Raw genomic sequence first — 18,729 nt, forward strand, 5'->3', positions numbered from 1 at the left:
GGTATTTCAGCATACATAAGCCATGAGAGATAGCTTCCTGGCAGTTGTCCAGAATGGTGGTTTCAGTGGGCATGAAGCAGCAGGTGGGTGCAGCATTCACGATCATTGTGCCCAGTCGTGCATAAAGTGATTTGGGGGGGGGGGGGGGGGGGGGTAATTTGGCTGGCTTTGGTGATCAGGCTTGGGAAAAGTGTCGATGCCTCAGCAGGACAACATGTTAATTGATACCTGTGGGGATCTTTTGAGCCCCACAATAATAATAATAATAATAATAATAATAACAGCAATTTTGAAATCGCCATAGCAAGCAAGTAAGGACATATGCAAGTAAGTCGTAATAGTAAGCAATGAATACAAATGAAATTGACAAAGACAAACAAACAAGGTGGTGGTTTCACTTTAGAATAAAAGTTTACGATGCAGTGGAATTTCATAAATGAACATTTTTGAAAGGAGGGAAAACATACTACCAAAAAATATTGAATTTGGTAATGATTTGATTTTTTTTTCAGCAGTGAAAAAGTGTAATTAAAAGTAGCACATTTGGCGTAATATGCAATCTAGTAATGCCAGTTTCCTGACATGCTACATAATAAATTATAATTCTAAATGCATCTTTTTGAGAATACATTCAGAATGTCACACCCAGAAACTCAAAATTACATATTAGTGTACAAGAAGCAAAAATATTTTAAAGTGAAGTGACACTGGTGACATAAAAGCTGCCGGATATGTACACTTAAGCCATCAATTGGAATTCAGGTATGTCACATGATGTGAGAGCATAGCCTCTAGCCTCCAACCTATGATTCCATATTTTAGGAACATACCTGAAAGACTTGTACATCAACAATAAATTTCAGTTGAGTTGACTTTTATATATGTGGATACATACCTACATATACAGTACATGTTAATCACATTAACATCTAATTTCAATTTTACTGTGGCTAACGGCATAAGGCTTATAACTCGTATGTAACTTGTAAAACATAACATTATGTATAAATATAATAACTGTTTAGTAAAATGACACCACCACCTAAAGCAGTTTGAATAAATAAAAAATAAATTAATACGGACCTGATATATGATGATTTTATTTATTCACAAAGCTAGGCAGAATTTACACAGATGTTCTTAAAAGAAAGCATCATTGTTCATTTTGCTTTTTCCCCATTAGTGAATAACTACTGATAATATAAACTGGCATTGCTAAAACTACTGGTATACTGTACATATTAACCTAACTACACTACACTGCATAGTCTTGTCTTCACAGACATTTGAAGAATATGTCAGTCGTTGCTTGTTTCTTCAGCCCTCATTTACATATTGTAATAACTATCTTCATTAACTCATTCAACTCTTCATCACCTTTCAGCACTACTTTATCAGCTTCAAAGCTTAACACACAAGTTTAATTGTGTCCATGGCTTCAATGGCTTTTAACATCGTGGGGACTGGTGAAGGGCCTATTCAATCCGCATCTTCACTTTCTTGTTTTCTGCCATCTTCTCCTGCAACACTTTATCAGTTGTCATGGACTGACAGACAGCAACACCTTCATCATGCTCAGCATAAGTATCGAAACTAAGGCATGTGGTATTTTCATCTGGCCCCATTATTTGCTGCCATTGTTCAGCTACAGTTTCATTGTTTTCTGATGTGATCTCTCATGTAAGGGGCAGTATCCAATTAAAGCCAGCCTTCTGAAAACAATTTGATATTGTGATTTCTTGCACGGAATCCCACACATTTCTCGTAAAATATATAGCAACCAAGGTCGTTACCTTTCTTATTTTACTATGAAGACAGGCCAGCCTCATCTGTAAAAGAACTTTCCTGTATTTTTGTTTCAGGCATCTTATAATGCTTTGGTTGTTGAATGGCTGAAGGTGGCTTGTGCAATTGGCAGGAAAAAACACTATTTTTGTATTACGAAGATACGATGTATCTTGAGGATGTGCTGCACATTGGTCAATAAAGAGGACAATTGATCTGTTTCTGACACCCAACCTTGTATCCAAATTGTGCAAATATTCGTCAAATATACTTCTCATTACCAATGCTTTCGTATTAGATGTATATTTGTTTTTGGAATGTCTGCACATTTTTGAAACATTGTGAACTTTTCGCTGTGCCAGTTACTAGTGGCACCAACTTTTCTATTCCACTTGCACTGTAACAAGACAGAACAGTCAGTCTCTCTTTGCTGAATTTTCTGCTGTACCTCGAGCACATTTTATACCCTAAATTTTGTCGGCTCTTAATCTGCTCAATCTACCCATTGAGTGGCTTGAAATCTTTGAGTCCAAACTTTTGTACCAAATAAGTAGTTTTAGCACGAACCACAGTACCACATCAACTGGAGTTTACGCTGTGCATGTTTGCTTAAACCATTCAGCAGGAAACTTTCAAGTTCTAGAAACTGATCGTCAAGCACACTTTTCTTTTGCTGATTCCTCCTTCCACACATGCAGCTTCAGTTATTTTTCTCTTGCTTACTATTGTGTTTAATGTAAACGGAGGAATGTTCAGTTTTTGTGCAGCATCAACATATTTGATGTGTGGATTTTTGTCCAGTTCCTGAATAATGTTCCACTTCTCTTCATTAGTGAAATGCCTCACTATTTTCTTATTCATGGCATACTGGCTCCCTTTTCAAAACAAAAAAGAAAATTAAGCACTGAGAATTACTCACACACTGAAGTCACACTGTACCGTACATGAACAAAGAAAGACCAGGTATTTGACTGTTTTCCAGAAATTGTCTTAAAAGATTAATTATGTCATTGTATGCTCCCAACAAGCCTTTTTTCCTGTTTAATTAGGGTATTCTTTTATGAAAATGGAAATGAAATTCAAATAATTTGAACGCCTGCAAAAACGCTCCATTCAAGTCATGTGATGCCTGTGATGTCACTGGCTAGCTCGCTGCTCCTGTTGTTGTAATGATAATTCACAGTGATGTCTTGTTTTGGAATTTATATTTTGGAAAATTGGATTGGTGTGTAGTACCATATTGTAAAATAGATTCACAAAAACTTCTGAAAAGTTGTTTATGAGTGTTCCAGAGAATGATAAGATGTGTAAAATGTGGTTGCACTGTACCAGCAAACTGCCACCATGTTGACACACAAGTTCGCTTACTCGATTAAAAATGTGTTGCACTGTGAAGTTAATGTTAACTTATCTCTGAGATATGCTCTTCCACTGTTGCAATGAAGGATAGCGTCACTCAGTGTAATTAAACTCCTAGTGGAAATTGTTGTTTTATCTGACTATATCTCAATTATTTGGAAACTTAGTTGTTACAGTGGTGAACCATCAAATTTTTAAAGATGATGTCCATAGATCGGTCGTTGGAATCTAACCCAAAAGAACATTTTAACTTATTTGTAAAACAACTGTATGGTCCTCTCATATGAAAACCAAATCACAATTACAAAACTTCACCACACCAATCAGAAACAGAATATTATTGTGTTTTCCTTGCTGTTTACATGCACTTACATTTGCAATCGCTGTTCACACACGACACATTCGGGGAAAAAAAAAAAAATTCTGGTTAATACGAACACACACTTTTTACTTTATTAGAAATTATGTTTTTATCTTCGTACTGTCTAGCTAGGATCCTTATTGTTTAAACTTTTGGAGTTTCATCTCTTACATAAAGATTAAGTAAGTCTGCTACAGATGCTAATGTGAGTTTACCATCACAAACATCACAGCCCTTACTTTTCTCACACCTGCATGTTGTACACTCTTTATCATCTGTTGTCCGTTTCTCAGAATAAGACTAATGTGAGGCTTCATATAATATACCCCACCACTAGTTCTTGCTAACGTTATTTCCGTATTTCATGTAAAACTTTTAAAAATGTAAGTTCCTTCCAGGATTTGAACATGTAGCCTCTTGCACCATGCAACTCCTGATGGATGCAATATCTCTGCTGAGTGTCTTCTACACAGGAAATCAGCACTACGTTTTACGAAGAATAATTTTGCTGTGCTTTAGGTCGTAACTAATGATTGATAATTAAGACTCTAGTTATAAAATACAGACCCATTTGCAATAGTTCTACAATTGCTTAGTTTTGAGCGAGTTTAGTGATGTTTCAGGAAGCAGCGAAAAGAATGTCTGGTGTTGCACGTATCGCCACTCCAAATGTGTGGAGCATAAAGAATCAATTTTTGCAAGGCTTCCACTAAAGTTGTAATTGCATTTTCCATCTCTAAATAGCTAAACTGTGTGCAGTAAAACCTTGTAACTTCGGCTAATGCTTGTATAGCGCAAGTATAGCTTTGTCGTAATCCTAGTCAGTGACGTGACTAGAGCATGAGCCAGTAACAGTGTGTTTTCGATCATGTGACCAATCTTGATATTTAATGATTTTTAAGCTTTAATTACGTAAAAATAAGAGATATTTTGTGAGAGTATTGACCGTAAATGTTATTTAAATGTTGTAATCAATCAGAATAACGAAAATCTGAACTATATTTTTAACAAAGGAAAATAGCCTATTATACAGGGTTTATCATTTATCTTTGGCTGCTACAACATCTACCCTGCCTAGGATCGGCACTTGTCATAAGGTTACAAGTCATCGGAGCTACTGCCAGCCTATACGAGCTACAGTACTGGGTCATTCCATGTCAAGGGGACTAGTGGTCCCCTCTCGACCATCTCCAAATCTAATGAAATTTGGCGTGAAAGTTCTATATGGCCTTTGATGGTTGTATACGAAATTTCAGGTCAGTATCTTCAGTGGTTGAATTTTTAGAGGCTTTTAAAGAGAGGCTACTCATCTTTGCATCATATTCAAAGGCGCAAATGTGCCAAATTTGCTAGCCTTTTTTAAAAGTTCTAACACACATTTGGTTATCTGCTTTAGTGTACATAGATAACTTTTTATATTGACTAATACCACACTGAAATATAGATAAACGCCTCTAAAGTGGCTAAAAAATTCCGAGAGCCAAGGTTTCATCGACCACTGCCACTTTTCATGTGAACCAATCACACCAAAACTTCTGGGGGCTATTGCTACCTATGATGTCCATGTATGAATCAAATTTAGATAACATTGGGTGCCTGGAAGAAAAGATATGTGTCTGTGAAGTTGGCCAATGTTTTTCCTTCGTGCAAATTTTAACTCTCTCTCTCTCTCTCTCTCTCTCTCTCTCTCTCTCTCTCTCTCTCTCTCTCTCTCTCTTTTTTTTTTTTTTTTTTTTTTTTTTTTTTTTTTTTTTTGTGGGGGGGGGGGGGCAATATCCCAACTGTGTCTGGTTCAATCCTCTTTTTCTTGGTACAGCTTGAAAGAGCATGCTTTAAGCTTTCAAAGCTATATACAAGGGTGAGTCAAATGAAAACCTTAAATTTGTAATAACAAATTGAAATTTTTGCAGTTATCCTGTAAGTTGGTAAGTGTGCTACAAACAGCATGCAGAATGGCCTGTAGGTGGCAGCATAGTGCAGATGCACACATACCGTCACAGTATCGGTATGAAGATGGCCACCCCACTTGCGACTTGCACCAGGAAGGTTTTTTCATACTGAAGGTGTGAAACCTATTGAAATTCATCGATGAATGGAGGTTCAGTATGGTGATGCATGTTTGCCACAGCAGCAAGTCTACGAATGGAGTAGGAAGTTTGCAAATGGTGTGACTTCAGTGGAAGATGCTCCTTGTCCAGGTCAGGCACAATGAGTTGTGACTCCACAGAACATTGCAGCAGTTGAAGCCATAGTGAAGGAAATTCACCAAGTGACACTGAATGACATTGTAGCATGTTTACAGATTAGTCATGGGTCAGCACACCACATTGTGCATGGTGTGCTCCAGTTTCACAAAGTGTCTGCAAGATGGGTACCACAGCAGCTGACTCCTGAAATGAGAGAATGACGTGTTGATGCTTGTGAAGAACTTCTTCGGCACTTTGAATGAGAAGGTGATGGCTTCCTTGCAAGAATTGTTACTGGGGATGAAACCTGGGTTCACTTCAACCAACCGGAAATGAAGAGAGCGAGCAAGGAGTGGCGCCATTCCTCATCACCAAAACCAAAGAAGTTTTGAACGGAACCATCAACAGGGAAGGTTATGCTGACACTCTTTTGGGATGAAAAAGGCGTCATTTTGGAGCATTACATGCCTAGAGGGACCACTGTCACCAGTGCATCATACACAGTTCTCCTAAAAATCATCTGCAGCCTGCAATAAAATCAAAGCGACATGGATTGCTGTCAGCAGGTGTCCTTTTGCAACATGACAATCCAAGGCCCCACACTGTGCAACAATCACAGACCTGCATTTTGAGTGTCTTCCTCATCCACCATACTCACGAGACCTTGCCCCAAGTGATTTCCGTATGTTTGGACCACTCAAAGACGCGATGGGAGGAAAGAAGTTCTGTTGTGATGAAGAGGTATGCCACGCGGTGCATGAGTGGTTGCGCGGACTACCAAAACAATTCTTTTTCTAAAGGAATTTATACACTTTGTAAGCACTGGAGGACTTGCATTGAGCGGGGGGGAGATTATGTTGAAAAGTGATACAGCTTTGTACCACTTTTGCACAATAAATAATATTTTAAAAAATATTTAAGGTTTTCAAACATATGCCATCAAACAAGTGTAATACACAACACAGTAAATTTGCGAAACAAAAAACACTTAAGAGTCAGTTCCAATGCCATCAAACAAGTGTAATACACAACACAGTAAATTTGCGAAACAAAAAACACTTAAGAGTCAGTTCCATTTTTGATCAAATAGTTCTACAGTTTTGTCAAGGATAGGTTGAGGAAAAGTGTTTTGTCTTCCTGATGACGATGGTGATTGTGCTTCTAAAGTCATGAATATGTTGCTCAGGAATCCAGCCAGTGTCTCTAGCAGCTGGCCAGTGCAAGGAATGAGCACAACCATGTGGGTGCATAAAGCTGATGAGGACATTTCTTGTCCATGTGAAATATTCTATTAACTTTATTTGAAAGGCATGGACAGCAATGGTATGATGATGGAGACAGTCACTGGTCATACAAATGCTAATACTGTGGCATTCTTTGTCACCAAAATAGATAACTAATGGATGTAGTGTGGCCTGACTATTCCCCCAATTAAATCCTTGCACAGCATCTTCAACAACAAATGAATAATTCTCAGCAAAATACATCAATATAATTAATTCGTTTTCTGCATGATTTCTTTTTAGCTGCTTAAGGTATAAGCTTTAGTGTTTTGTCACAAAGGATGGCTCCTTAAACCAGTAATTTTCAAAATCAGTGTCTCCATGAAATCTTCAACAGTTCTCTGACATGTCTCCAGTGTGTGTCTGTCAGTATGGATATAGTATTGTTATTACATTGTTTCTTCAGAGTTATAATCTTTAAAATCATCTTCGAGAGAAGCCTCTTGTTGTATTTTTCCTGGACATTACACACATCATTGCAGCATACAATCTTTTGATTCCAAACTGAATACAGTTTTTTTCCCTCAAAAGCTTGTAGTCATCTTGGATGGATGTTTCTGAAGCCAACATTAATTTGACATTTTGATGAATTACACATACAATAAGTGCCAACTGCAGTTCATCATTTCAGGGAGAACTTACAAAATTTTGAGAATCTCAGTTGATTTCCATATTGCATACAATAAGCGATGGACATTTCTTTCAGGTTTCAAAGGAGCAGACGTTTCTGCTTTTGAATCTTTTTATCATTTTTTTTTACTGCAACACAATCCTTTTAGCTTGGGCACAAACAAGAAAACTCATCATCTTCAAAACACTGAGGACATTTTGTTTTACTGTATCGTTGAGCTTTTTCCATTTGTACTTGTGGCCAAAATCCCATCTTCTATCTTTAGTTTCCTCGACTTCTTCTCCATTTTAGTTCAAACAGCAAATTCTTTAGCCGATTTTTCAATAGTCCAGCTGTTTGGGACCATATTAAGTTCTTATATCCATATCTTTAAATTTTTGGCACTCTTCTGTTTGTATTTGAGCAATATCTACGTGACTCACGCCAGCAGCTGTGACAGTTAACCGCAGTAATGCTATCTTGGGCTTTCAGAACTTAGCGCTTCATGTATCCCATTGAATCCCTTTCGCTGATTCATTGAACCTTTAACGGTGACTCTCCAAGTGATGATAATGAAGTATTAGCAGTAAAGCAACAACATCCATGTCTTCAGTGGATGGTGATTCTTGCTTATCCTCGTGGGATGATTCTTTCTGGCCCATTTCTTGTCTACATTTGGTAAAAATTTTCTGATCAGGTTTAAAAACATTATTCAGTAACTTCAACCTATCAGGCATTGCAATGGTCACTGCTGTTAAAGTCTTCTAGGTTACACTTTTTCCTTACCGAATGAGTTGCAGACAGTCTTCTGCAGGAAATGAAATTTTGTCATCAACAAGACATTATGGAATGGACAAATTTGGGCATATTCAGTAAAATCAAGCCCAGACCTTTGTCATAGAAGCTCCTTGCTTATGAATATCCAGGTTTGAAGCATAGAAGATTCAGTCTTGTTCCTATATAAAATATACAAATTAGGCCATCAAAACATATTGATTTAGTGCTTACCTTCAGCTACAACAATGATTATTGATTATTCAAACAGTCAGTACTCAATACTAAGACTGTACAACATCAATACCAAAGATTACACCTCACAGAAGATTGCCATGCTGAAAATTTCCAATAATGAAAGCAACAATTGAAGGTGGTATTTCAACAGAGGATCACTGCTGCAAGGATAGAGCCTTAAAAAGCTATTGCTGCTTCATAATGTCGTTGGAAACTGAGTGAAAATGCACAACTACACTACTATGCATTGTAGGGTTAAAATGTTCTAAACAACATAACATTCCATTATGATCATCTAGATTTTATGATCTTTTCATTTTCTGAGGTTTTATTATATTTATATTCTATATTGTAAAATAATGTAAAAACACTTATTAGCACAGTTACATTCCGTAAAGAGCAGGCAAATCTTATACTATTAAAAGACACTACAATTACATATTTTTTTGGTTTACAACTTCAAATTGTATCAATTTTTTTGTATTCACCGATAATCCATTTTCCCCACTTTTGAAAAAGTTTTCATACTCATCAATATGCAAGGTCCAGAAATTAAACAATATAGCTTTGAAAGCTTAAAGCATGCTCTTTCCAGCTATGGTAAGAAGAGGAGGATTGAACAAGACACAGTTGAGGTATTTCCCTCAAAAATACCCTAATATTTGCATGCAGAATATTTTGGTCAACTTTGCACATGTTTTCTTCTAGGTATCCAATGTAAGCTACAACAAACAGCATAGTGAACGCATTATTGTGGCCAAGATAGACACGAAGCCCACGCCTACTACAGTAGTACAAGTTTATATGCCAACTAGTTCTGCAGATGATGAAGAAATTGAAGAATGTATGATGAGATAAAAAAATTATTCAGGTAGTGAAGGGAGACGAAAATTTGATAGTCATGGGTGACTGGAATTCGAGAGTAGGAAAACGGAGAGAAGGAAACATAGTAGGTGGATATGGATTGGGGCTAAGAAATGAAAGAGGAAGCCGCCTGGTAGAGTTTTGCACAGAGCATAACTTAATCATAGCTAACACTTGGTTCAAGAATCATGAAAGAAGGTTGTATACATGGAAGAATCCTGGAGATACTAGAAGGTATCAGATAGATTATATAATGGTAAGACAGAGATTTAGGAACCAGGTTTTAAATTGTAAGACATTTCCAGGGGCAGATGTGGACTCTGGCCACAATATATTGGTTATGAACTGTAGATTAAAACTGAAGAAGCTGCAAAAATGTGGGAATTTAAGGAGATGGGACCTGGATAAACTGAAAGAACCAGAGGTTGTACAGAGTTTCAGGGAGAGCATAAGGGAACAATTGACAGGAATGGGGGAAAGAAGTACAGTAGAAGAAGAATGGGTAGCTCTGAGGGATGAAGTAGTGAAGGCAGTAGAGGATCAAGTAGGTAAAAAGACAAGGGCTAGTAGAACTCCTTGGGTAACAGAAGAAATATTGAAGTTAATTGATGAAAGGAGAAGATATAAAAATGCAGTAAATGAAGCAGGCAAAAAGGAATACAGACGTCTCAAAAGTGAGATCGACAGGAAGTGCAAAATGGCTAAGCAGGGATGGCTAGAGGACAAATGTAAGGATGTAGAGGCTTATCTCACTAGGGGTAAGATAGATACTGCCTACAGGAAAATTAAAGAGACCTTTGGAGAAAAGAGAACCACTTGCATGAATATCAAGAGCGCAGATGGAAACCAAGTTCTAAGCAAAGAAGGGAAAGCAGAACGGTGGAAGGAGTATATAGAGGGTCTATACAAGGGCGATGTACTTGAGGACAATATTATGGAAATGGAAGAGAATGTAGATGAAGATGAAATGGGAGATACGATACTGCGTGAAGAGTTTGACAGAGCACTGAAAGACCTGAGTTGAAACAAGGCCCTGGGAGTAGACAACCTTCCATTAGAACTACTTGGGAGAGCCAGCCCTGACAAAACTCTACCACCTGGTGAGCAAGATGTATGAGATAGGCGAAATACCCTCAGACTTCAAGAAGAATATAGTAATTCCAATCCCAAAGAAAGCAGGTGTTGACAGATATGAAAATTACCGAACTATTAGTCACAGCTGCAAAATACTAACGCGAATTCTTTACAGACGAATGGAAAAACTGGTAGAAGCCGACCTTGGGGAAGATCAGTTTGGATTCCGTAGAAATGTTGGAACACGTGAGGCAATACTGACCTTACGACTTACCTTAGAAGAAAGATTAAGGAAAGGCAAACCTACGTTTCTAGCATTTGTAGACTTAGGGAAAGCTTTTGACAATGTTGACTGGAATACTCTCTTTCAAATTCTGAAGGTGGCAGGGGTAAAATACAGGGAGGGAAAGGCTATTTACAATTTGCACAGAAAGCAGATGGCAGTTATAAGAGTCGAGGGACATGAAAGGGAAGCAGTGGTTGGGAAGGGAGTGAGACAGGGTTGTACCCTCTCCCCGATGATATTCAATCTGTATATTGAGCAAGCAGTAAAGGAAACAAAAGAAAAATTCGGAGTAGGTATTAAAATCCATGGAGAAGAAATAAAAACTTTGAGGTTCGCCGATGACATTGTAATTCTATCAGAGACAGCAAAGGACTTGGAAGAGCAGTTCAACGGAATGGACAGTGTCTTGAAAGGAGGATATAAGATGAACATCAACAAAAGCAAAACGAGGATAATGGAATGTGGTCAAATTAAGTCGGGTGATGCTGAGGGAATTAGATTATTAAATGAGACACGTAAAGTAGTAAAGGAGTTTTGCTATTTGGGGAGCAAAATAACTGATGATGGTCGAAGTAGAGAAGATATAAAATGTAGACTGGGAATGGCAAGGAAAGCGTTTCTCAAGAAGAGAAATTTGTTAACATCGAGTATAGATTTAAGTGTCAGGAAGTCATTTCTGAAAGTATTTGTATGGAGTGTAGCCTTGTATGGAAGTGAAACATGGACGATAAATAGTTTGGACATGAAGAGAATAGAAGCTTTTGAAATGTGGTGCTACAGAAGAATGCTGAAGATTAGATGGGTAGATCACATAACTAATAAGAGGTACTGAGTAAAATTGGGGAGAGGATAAATTTGTGGCACAACTTGATTAGAAGAAAGGACATGTTCTGAGGCATCAAGGGATCACCAATTTAGTATTGGAGGACAGTTTGGAGGGTAAAAATCGTAGAGGGAGACCAAGAGATGAATACACTAAGCAGATTAAGAAGGATGTGGGTTGCAGTAAGTACTGGGAGATGAAGAAGCTTGCACAGGATAGGGTAGCATGGAGAGCTGCATCAAACCAGTCTCAGGACTGAAGACCACAACAACAAGAAAACGTCCAATGTTGGTTAAATTTGACCCACATACAGGCATAATAGATAGGAATGAATAACCTCTGAAGTCATGGTGTGATTGGTTCATAAGAAAAGTAGCAGTGGTCAGTCAAACTTGTGCTCTCAGAAGAGCACAATGAAATTTTTAGACACTTTAGAGGCTTTAGTTGCGGCTAAATCCCAAATTTTTGGCGTGGTGTGATTCAGTATAGAAAGTTGCCAATGTATGTTAAAGCAAGAGACTAAACGTGTGCTAGAACTTCTAAAAAAAAAAAAAAAAAAAGCCTAGCAAACTAGGCACATCTGCACCTTCATACATGATGCAAATGTGAATAGGTTCTCTTTAAAAGTCCCTAAAACTTCAACCACTGAAGATACTGAACTGAAATTTGGTGTATATCCATCAAAGACCATATATAACCTTCACATCAAATTTCATTAAATTTGGAGATGGTCGCATGGGAACACTTTTTAATATTGGTCTCTTTGATGTGAATGGCCCTACTGTACTATATTTCCACGTATCAAATTGGTCATTTCTATCATAGCTTGTGATGTGCATAGTTGCTGGCACTGAAAAACACTGCCATATTTGGATGCACTACTTGGGAAAGGAGAACATATAAATGAGCTGCGTTAACAAGTGTTTAATGCAGTTGGGACTGGGGTTCCCAGAAATGGACGTACTATGCAGCAAAATGCAATAATGAGGAAGATACTTATAAGATTCCACTGTATTTCACAAAAATAATCTTTATCATCATAATAAGCAATGAGAATAAGAAAAAATTGACAAACAGCAAACAATCAATTGTTTTAAGGCTGTAATTTCATCTTGGAGCCATTGCAACATAAAGTTTTCAACCATTGTCATTTCCTGAGAAACATTTGTAAGCAATTTTGCATTTTTCCTAGACGTAATCATGCATCTGAAAACTTTCACGAAATCATAATGCCTGAAACAAATTATTGTCCTAAATAACGAGCAAAAATGGGCCCAAAATTTAATAAATTTCAGGTGATACTGCTCCAGTAGTTTTATTTGGAAACCACTCATAATAGCAGTAGTACAAAGTCGAAACTACATTAATAGAAGTACTTCAGTGATTCACTAGATGTCTGTGTCTTGAAGTAGCATTAGTGATTTCATGCAGAAGGCACCGGTACTTTAAAAAATTAATAAAACAGTTGTTTCAGGCTTGCTTATGTTGAATTGGATGTAGTTTGTGTCTGGCATCACATCATCTTTTCAGATGAGTCAATGTTTAGCTCATTGAACGAGGGTCTGGTAATGATTTACAGGCCACCCGGAGCACAGTACATGGCGCAATACCCACAAGTTGGCTGCATCACAGTCTCATGACGGGGATAGATGTCGTATGTGTACATCACGAAACATACTGTGGTGCTGAGTGGGTGGCTGCCCTATCCCAGTGAAGTGATTCAATTCTAGCAGCAGCAGTGACCTGTTTGCATGAGTTGAATCATTCAGAAATAATTTTCACAACAGGCTGATGTTGATTTGGTCGAGTGGCCTGTTTGATTGCCAGACATGAATCACATGAAAAAATCATGAGGCTCAATGAAATGTCATGGCTGACAACAGCCTATTGCGCACCTGACTCAACTGTGGGATGTAGCACTGTGTACATGATAAAGTCTCGTGGCAATGGGATGTATTTCTGGAGGCTGACCACCTTCATGCCTCGTCCAGTGAGGCAGGTAATCCATGGCAGTGGCGGATGAACCTCATACTAGCCTCTTCGAAATTTCCCTCATCTCACTCTGCTTTATGTTACAACATTTGATGTAAGTGTATGTTTGTTATTTGGAATTATAGGTGAAATCATTTTACTTTAAATTGTATTTATTGAATTCCTATCAACACCTAATAGTGAAAATTTGAGAAAAAGCATAAACAAGTCAATTTGAATCTAAATAGAAATGGTGTCCTAAAGTGAGGCAATCAGAGACAACCCTTAGTATCAAGCAATATAAGTGCAGGTAAAAACAATAACAATAGAATTCTCTTTTTTACTGGCTCTCCAACATTTGCTACATTTATTGCACTAAAAAAGTGCTATGAGGGCATAAGAAAGCTCTTTTTCAAGTTAACATTCTTTGGGAGCCCAAGGGTAGCATTCCAAGCACTATGTCCATTTTTCTGTTATAGTTTTAAGAAAAAGGACCACTGCAGAATACGTATTCAGTGTCTTCTTCTTCTTCTTCTTCTTCTTCTTCTTCTTCTTCAGGTTGCAACTCTGAACATTGTCCTCAATCAAATGAATGACTGAAATGTTTAGTTCCTTGTGTTTTCTCTTTTTCTTTCTCAGGAACAAAAACTTCGCTTCTGACTCCATTGATTCTGCTACACCTTTCATCCCAACCATGTGGTAACATGTTCTTTCAGCTCGTCGTCATCGTTGAAGTGTTGACCACCAAGGACAGATTTTAGATGTAAGAAGAGATGAAAGTCGCTAGGAGTGAGGTCCAGACTGTACAGTGGATGATCGAATGCATCCCAGTGAAATTCCCGTAAGAGTTGTATGGTCACATTCGCCATGTGAGGTCGGGCATTATCGTGGAAAAAAACACCATCTTTTGACAGTAATCCTCGACACTTGTTCTGTATTGCACCGAGCAATATCTTAATGGCCTCGCAGTAACCATGTGCATTGATTGCTTGGCCTCGTGGTCAATCAGCAAAATGCCTTTTCTGTCCCAAAAAATGGTGCACATCCATTCCATTGATTGCCATTTTGTTTCAGGGGTGTCATAAGATACCCAAGTTTCATTCCCTGTGACTATCCGAGAAAGAATTCTTCATTGTAGTGTGTCAAAACCTGAAGCATTGCCCATCCATTGTTTTTTCTGTTGTTCAGTAAGAATTTTGGGTACCCAATGTGAGCAAAGTTTTCAAAATTTCAGTTTCTCTGTAACAATTTCATGAAGTAGTGATCGTGAGATTTTTGGAACTTCCATAGCAAGGGCACTAAGTGTAACTTACAGTTGAGCTTAATCTCCTCTTCAATTGTGTGAACCAGTTCATCAGTAACCACAGACAGATGTCCACTTCGTTCTTGATTGTGCACTTGATCACGTCCTTCATTGAACAGTCTGACCCATCTTCTACTATTGAATCGCTCATAGCATTTTGTCCATAAACCTCGCAGATTTGCCAATGAATTTCCTTTGGTTTAACTTTCTTTGCATTTAGAAAACAAATCACAGATCTGATTCCACACACAGCGGCATTTTCAATTACGGCTGACATTATAAAGAACCACTACAAAGCACACGACGGCAGGAGCGATCTGAAAATGGCGTACGTATCTTCTCCTTGAGTCAGAGTAACTGCCGTGCATGCTAGGAACTGCGATCATAGTGCTGCCGTGGATAGAAATAGAAACAGAACTTACTTTGTGAATGACCCTCATGTTACGTGGACGCCAGAGTTTATTAGCTCATTATTAAACAGTTATTCTTTCTTATTCAGTTTCATCTGTGTGATTTTTTTCTCCTGCATCTGCTTTCCCATTCTGTCTTTCACTCCTCATAGGAGTTTTATGCATAGAGACTGTTACCTCTTTGAGAACTTAATCTGGGCCTGATGGTGTTCAAAGTTTAATGAGAGAATGAATTTTAGTGTTGCAGAATAAAAGGCCAAAAGCATTGCTGTTGAGTCTTTGCTTACATTTGAATGTTATATTTCAGGAAAAATTAATGGTTATCAGTTTTATTTATGCCAAGAAACTGAATAATTATTTGGTTATTTACTCTTGCTTGCATTTGAAATACAAGCTACATAAAAGATAAAGTTTTGCAAGAATTCTGATTGATCTAAATTCACTTTCTCCTCAAAATAATCATATTCTCTCAATCCTATAAAAGGAAAGCCGTTAACATAACTACAATAAAGTTAGTTTTAAATTTTGTGAGTGATACAGTTTTTATTAGCTCATACTACAATAGTTCTCTTGAAGACTGCAAATAATATACACTAGGGTTGTACTTATCACGATGAGAGAACCTGCTACAGAAAGGCCGTTGCCTGATATGACGAGGGGGATAAAAAAATATTAGCCCAATGGCACAGCTGATCTCTGTTTTACCAACTGATAACCACTCACTTAAGCCATGATTTACTTGCTTAGTCATGCTAACAGCTAGTTCAGACTGCATCTAGCACTGTCGTTTAAATCCCTTTTTCACGATTGCTGTCAACACCCTATACTTCCGTCTATAATGTTGAGAGAACAGTTTTATTTAGTTGACTATACATCATCTATATATGCAGAATGAAGTGACAAATGAAAATCTTTACCAAGGTTTCAGTCTGGATGTATACATCATAGAAGTTTGAGACTTGAAAACATTTGTGGAACCATATAGTTTCACTTGTATAACATTTTGCCATCTGAATTTACATTTACACTGACTTTCATTATCTTTGCCTACAGTCCTGTGAAGGAATTTATCCTTCTTCCAAATTATATCACACTGTGTCAACTATAATACAGATACTAGAGTTTATTTTACTTTTAAAATATCTATTTTTGTTGATAACTGTCTTCATCGTCATACTTGAGTAAAATGTGTAACTCAGAATCTTCAGTGTTGTCACTAAATGGACAGTGCCATACAAAACCTAACAAAATTAGTCTTAAATGAACTGGAAAAAAAGAGGAAAGAAACACATAACCAGTACGATATATTGACAAAAATATTATGTTGCATACTTATCTAGAAGTAAGGTTTTGTTTCATAATGTATATTTATCTTTAAGATCATACCATAATTCCTAATACTTAACAGTGAACAATGCATTTTTGCAGGATGGAAACATTCCAGGAATCGGCAGTTCAGATGTTGAGGGAGTTTCGAGCACTTTTACAGCATTCTCCAGTACCACTCAATGCCAATAGGTTCCTACAGTTGCTGGCGCTCAATATGTTTGCAATTGAAAACACACAGCTCAAAGGTAAGTGTTACACTCAAGTAATGCTATATTCCTTATTGATCTTTCTGTCTTGTATATTTGCTGTGATAATTATAAAAGGAAACAACAGTAAGGATGGTTATTAAGATTTAGTTTTATGTAAAGAGGCAAGAAATGAGAGTTGTAAAAGAACATACCAAACAAAGATAACTTCATACTCCGTTGCAAGAGAGTTACTTGTTATAAAGGAAATGGTCACACAACCTAGCTCCCCTTCCCCAGCACACCCCATCCACTCCACACAACACATCTCTTCCCCCTCAGCACAACCCTCTGTGAGACACACCCCTCCTCCCAGACGCCCCTCCCCCTCCTCCCAGGCGCCCCTCCCCCTCCTCCCAGGCGCCCCTCCCCCTCCTCCCAGGCGCCCCTCCCCCTCCTCCCGGACGCCCCTCCCCCTCCTCCTCCCGGACGCCCCTCCCCCTCCTCCTCCCGGACGCCCCTCCCCCTCCTCCTCCCGGACGCCCCTCCCCCTCCTCCTCCCGGACGCCCCTCCCCCTCCTCCTCCCGGACGCCCCTCCCCCTCCTCCTCCCGGACGCCCCTCCCCCTCCTCCTCCCGGACGCCCCTCCCCCTCCTCCTCCCGGACGCCCCTCCCCCTCCTCCTCCCGGACGCCCCTCCCCCTCCTCCCGGAGGATACTTCATATGTTGGAAGTGTATTCCTCCAATCAGAGTGCTCAAAGTCACACTTGAACCATTCGCCGTTGCCAAACTGTCACAAGAAATAGTCAACTCCGAATTCCTTGTCTGGCTGTTCTTCACATTGTGTTTGGATATTCAGTTATCATCACCGAGATTGGCCTGCAGTAGGTAAACTTCTTACGAAATAGTGCAAAACAAAACCTTTTGAAGGCAGAGATTAAAAGCTGCTGCTGTTTCTGTATATACACAGATGTAACAACATAAACTCAATCTCTTCCGCAGCACAGTCCACTGTGTAAAGGTATGTGGGTTAGAATATTGCAGGTTATAATGTTTTTTTTTTTTTTTACTTTTTTAAATCCACTAAATTGACATTTTACATTAATTGGTTTGAATCTCATTTTTTTATTTTTAATCTTTTGTTGTATCATTTTCATCATTGTATTGACTTTTTTTCTCTTTGCTCTTATTGTTCATGCTGTCATTCTTCTTCCTTTCGGAATCTGCATGTGTTGCCTATTAGCAGCAAATGAGTTCCATCCAGGACTGCTCATTGGTCGTTATTGCATAAGCTCTTGTAGGAAAAGCGAAAAGTTAAAGTTCACTTGAGGAGCTGAAACTGAATTTTTCCTGTTTTTAATTGCTTGTACAAGTCAGCTTTGAAAGCCGTAAGCAAAGTGAGCATGATAATGCTGCGAGTTGCTGGCCACCATTTTTCTTGGGTACATTGCACATCAAGAGCTTGTTGTTAGGTTAGGACATGAGTGTAGGGCTACAATACATGTTGTCACTCACAGTACAGTCATTGGTCATTTAAAATGACCTGTGGACATAGCATCTCATGTCCCCACCATACCTGACGGCAACACCTTCCAACATTGCATTACATGTGCAGCATTTTAGCACTTGTGAAGTGACCCACCATGTTTGCGTGTCGCCTTTAACTGAGTGGGTAGCCGATGTAGCAACACTTCAATGCCAAGTGAAAGACATCGACCATAGCAAACATCACTGCTTACTTGAGATGCACTTGCAAACATGCCGTTGCTGCTCGGAGATGACAGCCCCCACCCCCAACCCGGTCTGTGTAAGTTTGTGTGTTAAATCCATCCAACAAGTGGTGGCAGGAGAAAACATATATAAAGGCTAAGTAATGTGTAAGCTTTCAG

At 38.5% G+C, this 18,729-nt stretch overlaps 1 protein-coding gene across 1 annotated transcript in view; it reads left to right on the forward strand.

The window, feature by feature from the left end:
* Positions 1-18,729, forward strand: part of LOC126192144 (telomerase-binding protein EST1A) — a 340,857-nt gene that overhangs the window by 219,184 nt on the left and 102,944 nt on the right. The window contains exon 14 of the mRNA XM_049932583.1: positions 16,755-16,900. Within this exon, the coding sequence (XP_049788540.1) occupies positions 16,755-16,900 (146 nt within the window). The remainder of the gene's footprint in view (positions 1-16,754; positions 16,901-18,729) is intronic.

The sequence above is a fragment of the Schistocerca nitens genome, chromosome 1, assembly GCF_023898315.1.
Source record: "Schistocerca nitens isolate TAMUIC-IGC-003100 chromosome 1, iqSchNite1.1, whole genome shotgun sequence".
NCBI lineage: Eukaryota > Metazoa > Arthropoda > Insecta > Orthoptera > Acrididae > Schistocerca > Schistocerca nitens.